Source organism: Aplysia californica, unplaced genomic scaffold (assembly GCF_000002075.1).
Source record: "Aplysia californica isolate F4 #8 unplaced genomic scaffold, AplCal3.0 scaffold00490, whole genome shotgun sequence".
NCBI lineage: Eukaryota > Metazoa > Mollusca > Gastropoda > Aplysiida > Aplysiidae > Aplysia > Aplysia californica.
In genome coordinates, this window is record NW_004797760.1 from 281,724 (window position 1) to 286,856 (window position 5,133).

The window sequence follows — 5,133 nt, forward strand, 5'->3', positions numbered from 1 at the left end:
TTGCTTAGCATGCCTCATTTAATGTTTGTAAAAGTTGAAAATCTGAAAATGAGAATTCATTCAGGTCTTTTTAGATTTAGTACCAATAGATTTAATGTTGATCTGTTTCTTGATATTGGTTTGTTTGCCTTTTTCCTCCACAGGCTACCTAAGGACGATGTGCAAATCATTTTACAACTGTGTTTGTGATCTTGAAAAGGCATTAAGTTTTCCATTTTCCGTCATATTCATGGGTGTGAAACTGCTTATTTTCAGGCTCGCCCATTTTGCCAGCTCACTTAGACTTCTTCAACTTCTCTCGGGAAGAAATGCCATTGAGGGACGAGGGCCCGCGGCCATCCTCCTCAGCTGGAACAAAAGCTAAGCGACAAAGGGAGAGCACACCTGATTCATCCAGTAGTAGTGTTGCTAACGATGAAGTAGCTGAAGCAGCTGGAGTCTCTACTCCTCCTCTGGTGAGTCCTCATGTTCTACCATTTTCCATTGCCTGCTAGTGTGGATAGGTTAAGCTTCCCTCAGCAAAATGTATCTTGGCTTTTTGTGTTTGCTTTCATTTCTCTGAATTTAAAACAAAAATGAAAGTATCTTTTTATTTATGAAAAAAATCTGTGCTTTTTTTTTTTTTCTCTATAATTGAGAAAAGAAGAGATCAAAATGTTTAGTTTATGTGTTCTCTTTTAGTAGTGCATCTCGTGTAGTTTTTGTTCGCTTTTGTTGTCAAATTTTTAAAGATAATTGTGTAAAACTGCAGTTTATCAGTCTATCTAATTATATTCTGTCAAACTTGCTCTTATGGCCACCTGTGTAAGACAATCAACTGTACAGATGACCACTTTTCACTTCCCCCAGTGGTTTAAAAAAAATATTAAAGGCCCACCACTGCTAACATATTGATTTTACAATTTTTTTCATCTCTAGATAGAAAAATATTGTCCCGAACACATTGTTTTGAGTGAGGTCCAGAACCTGAAAAATGAATAAAAAAGGGGTTAAAATTGTTCTGAACTGGCTAGGGGTCTTCAGTTTTCTGTACACTGACAAAAAATGATTCCTCGACGACACATTCAGTTCTGACGTTCGCATCAAGAAAACCACTACTAGCTACCCAAATGTTTTTTTCCGATTTCCTCCTAAGGATACATTTTTAGGGGATGAGTCTAAAGAAAAAAAATATTGTGCTTGTTAGAGCTTTTAAACAAAACAATTTTTTAAAAAAATGGAATAGGATTTTTCTTTGCTATTAAATTCTTTCACTCTCCAACCTGTCCAAACTTTACTATTGTGGTAAAGGGTAGTAAGTAAATTGATATGCACGCGATTATGACATTTTGTGGGTCTGGAACACCAATCAGCTGGCGTAGCAACCAAATTCGATTGAAGTGTCAGTCAGAAGATCTTATTTGACCCCTTTTATTTCCAGAAAATCACTCTAAACTATATTTCAGCTGCACATAACAAAATTTGGTTGTCTGATTTGTTTCTGCTTAGAATATTGATCAAGTCTTCTGTAAAAGCGTTGCTTCTAATTTTCTTCTCACGTTGACAAAAATTGAGAAAAACACCTACTCTAGATTGCATGTCGGTCAGAAAGTCATAAAGATTGACGTCAGAAAGTCATAAAGATTGACGGTTTGAAATTTTTGCATGTTACGTTTTTAAGCCCACTTTGAGAATGGCTCGCATATATATCTTCTCACACAGACTTTAGCATCTCTTTTCACAATGGAAGTTTGATACATTTGGGCATTACCTTGACTCAAAATTGAGAGGGAATTTAAAAAAAAAAGTGTTTATAATTACTGCATAGAGCGAAATGCTCGCAGCTAAAGAGATTTGAAAACAACAACAACAACATCATTACTGCAGCTAGCTTCTGGCTTTGTCATGACAAGTCCCTTTTTTCATTTTGCTTCACTTACCCCATTTTGTCTTTCAAGAATATGAATGTTTTATTTTAAGTTGTTTTTTTTTCTTCTTTTTTGTGTGTATGCATTGCTTGTATTAGAGTATTCGCATGGCCTTGGTAGTTCCCTGCTTTACCTGTATATTTATTTGCTCTGTTCTTTTGTGTTTTCCCATGTTGGATGGATTTAAATGCTGGCTTTTGCGGTAAGATGAAAATTGTTCGAGTCACTTGAAGCAAAAATTAACACTTAAATAAATTTATTCTTGTTGACTCAACCATTTTTATTGTTCATCTTTTTTTTTGTACAAGCAATTTTATGGATTATTTCCGTTATAATTTTATGAGTATTGTCTGGTCAGAATTTGTCTTGACAAATCAGATTGAATTATTCTGCTTATTCCTTTGTCTTGTTTTAACTGTTTGTGAATAAGTGTCTGTTGTATCTTACTAATAACTAAGTGGACTCTAAATGAGTTGGGTGGAAAAGGGAGGACTGGAGCTTTAGAATATATTTTTTTGTAGAAGAGGTCAATTTTAATATGTTCATGTGAAACATATTTATAAATTTATCCATTCAAAATGAAATGTCAAATGTGAAAAGAACCATTTGGTGGATAAAGTTGTTCTTGTGTAGTATGATGAGTTCGCTTTTGGTGCTATTATTTATGTTGTGATTGTGAAGTGTGCTGAGTGCTCTTCTGTGTGAGCAGGGAAAGAAAGCTGATTGAGAATTGTGTTTTTATGTACATGGTCTGCCTTTTGACTTGGTTCATGCTTTTTTGTTCTCCTAAGTACTTGAGTTTAACTATGAAAAGCAATGGAAACAAATGTTTAAGGGGAATCCTTTCTTTCACCATGGGATGGTTTGTAGCTTAAAGAATTAAGAATTTTAAAATGATGCGCTTTTCCTTTGACAGTGTAATTTAAATAAGCCGTTTCAGAATTAAGAGGTCTTTTGTTACCAGATGAAGTTGAGCTGAGTTTTAAAAAGAGGAATTAAGCTTGAAGAATGGTGCAGACTCTTGAAATGGTTAATTAAAGAAAAAGCACAACAGTTGTTACTTTGTTGTCGTAATTAGCCCAATTATTGGCTTCCTTTTCTGTAATCTATTGCCATAAAATATGAAGGGGAGATTATGAGCAAGATGCATGTTTGTTGTGAGTTTTGTGCTGACGATAGGAACAGCTTAATGAAAGGCTATAATTGATCTTCAGCAGTTTCATTTTTTTTTTAAACTTAGAAAAGTTAAAACCATGTTTCCTTAATGACCATACTGATGTTAGGGATAGGTTGCTGTTCTTAAATAAAAAATATATTTTACAAACAACCCAAAGCTACTGTGTCACACAGTTTTAGTGGCTTTTTTGAGTTTATTCCCTTTGTCTATCTGATACCACAGGTTTGTCTAAATGTTAGTCATTTGTCTCCCCTGCACTTATGGTACGAGAATGCACTTATGGTACGGGAAATATGTGGGATTTTTCTCAGGTTTTTCACATCATAATCTTTTCGGATAGGAGTAAAATTGTAGTACTTGTGTCAATTCTGTGCTCTTTAAATGTATACTTGCTCTTGAACATTGGTCAGTTAGTAAAGCCTGCATGGGCTGGAGTTGATAAGCAATCGTTCCCCAGTTCGGATGAAACTGAAATTTTTTTAGCTGCTTTAAAGGGGAGGAACACACTATCCTTGTTTGAGAATGTAAAAGTTACGGTGTTAGTGAATCAACTTATAATTGACTGTCACTGAAATCTTGCATGGAGCAAAGAAGAAGATAATTCTCTCTGGTAAGAACAATTCAAGGCATTGTTTTTGTGGCTGGAAGGTAGAAAAATTATCTTATGCTTTTCTTGTGCGGAGATCTTTATAAGACAATGACCTTACTTATAACTTATTCATAACAAAAGCCAAGTCTGTTTCATTCCTTTCCCTCTCAGAATAAATGACATTCCAAGTTATAGAGATACATTGAAGTCCGCTTAAACTGAACACTTTTAATCTGAAAACAGCAGTAGATGGAAAAAAAGTGAAATCCCGGATTTTTTTCTTCTATTTGAATTTGAGAAACCTCTCTAAATCAAAAACACGGCTGAACAGAAGAAAATCTGGCAGTCCCGCATATTTCGGTTTAAGCAGACTCCACTGTATTTCATTACTTCCATTTATGATATTTGAATGTTTGAATCATTAGGAATTCTCTTTAAGTTGTTATAAATGTATTTTTCTGCTGCTTTGTGTGTGTGTGTGTGTGTGTGTGTGTGTGTGTGTGTGTGTGTATTTGACCTGTGTTTGAAAAACTACATCCAGAAAGCAACATTCTGGAGTTCAGCTGACCTCCACATTGCTTACCAGGTCAAACAAGAGTTTGACCTGTTTTTATACATATTACTATACCACCAGACTCCAGATTGAATAAATATTACTTTTACCGACAATGCTGTCTTTGTGTCTGTAACCGTCTTTGTACCCAGTTACAATGTTATTGATTGCTATTAAATGATCATGAGAACCCTGTTTAGTCCTGTGTAAACATAGCTAATACTTTGTCAGGCCCCGGATAGAGACAGTCATATCTGTCAAGGGATGTAAGCTAATAGTTTAAACTGAACATAGAGAAACTGAGCCGGGGTTATGGTTCCTTGAGAATGACAGCAATGTGATGGAGAGCTCGTATCTCTTTGACATTAAGGGATATTGATGAAGTGATTAACTGGGTTAGTGTTCTCAGCAAGTGGAAGCTAAAGAAACTGGAAATGTCAAAGTGATATTAGTGATGAAGTGTGAGTTCAGTTGAGGAGTAGATAAGTGGGGAGGGTTTGTGTGTGTGTGTGTGGGGGGGGGGGGGGGGGGCAACTCTTTATCTGGTTGGCTGGTCCTGTGATGCGCCTTGAGTTGATTACTCTTACTTTTATTTTTGCTTTTTCCTTACATATGCTGTGTGCTCTTTTCTTGCTGTAAGATTTTTGTATGTTCTTTGTTAGTGTTTCCATGTTGTTTTTGTTGTATTTTTTACATGTCTGGTTGGATTTCTTTGTGTTTTTATATTTTGTTTCAGAGATTAGTTTTTTGTCCTTTAGTTTTTGATTACTCTTAATTCTCTGTTTGTTTATTTGTCTGTCTATCTGTGTGTGTGTGTGTCTGTCTCTGTCAGTCTCTCTCTTGTCTGTCTGTCTGTCTCTTGCTCTCTCAGTGTTTCTTGCTCTCTGTATGTTACGTCTCTTTCTCT

At 35.4% G+C, this 5,133-nt stretch overlaps 1 protein-coding gene across 6 annotated transcripts in view; it reads left to right on the plus strand.

Moving 5' to 3' along the window:
* Positions 1-5,133, plus strand: part of LOC101847754 (protein Jumonji) — a 67,590-nt gene that overhangs the window by 20,343 nt on the left and 42,114 nt on the right. For all 6 annotated transcript variants that reach the window (XM_013086666.2, XM_035971745.1, XM_013086663.2 and 3 more), the window contains one exon: positions 256-455. In XM_013086666.2, the coding sequence (XP_012942120.2) occupies positions 256-455 (200 nt within the window). The remainder of the gene's footprint in view (positions 1-255; positions 456-5,133) is intronic.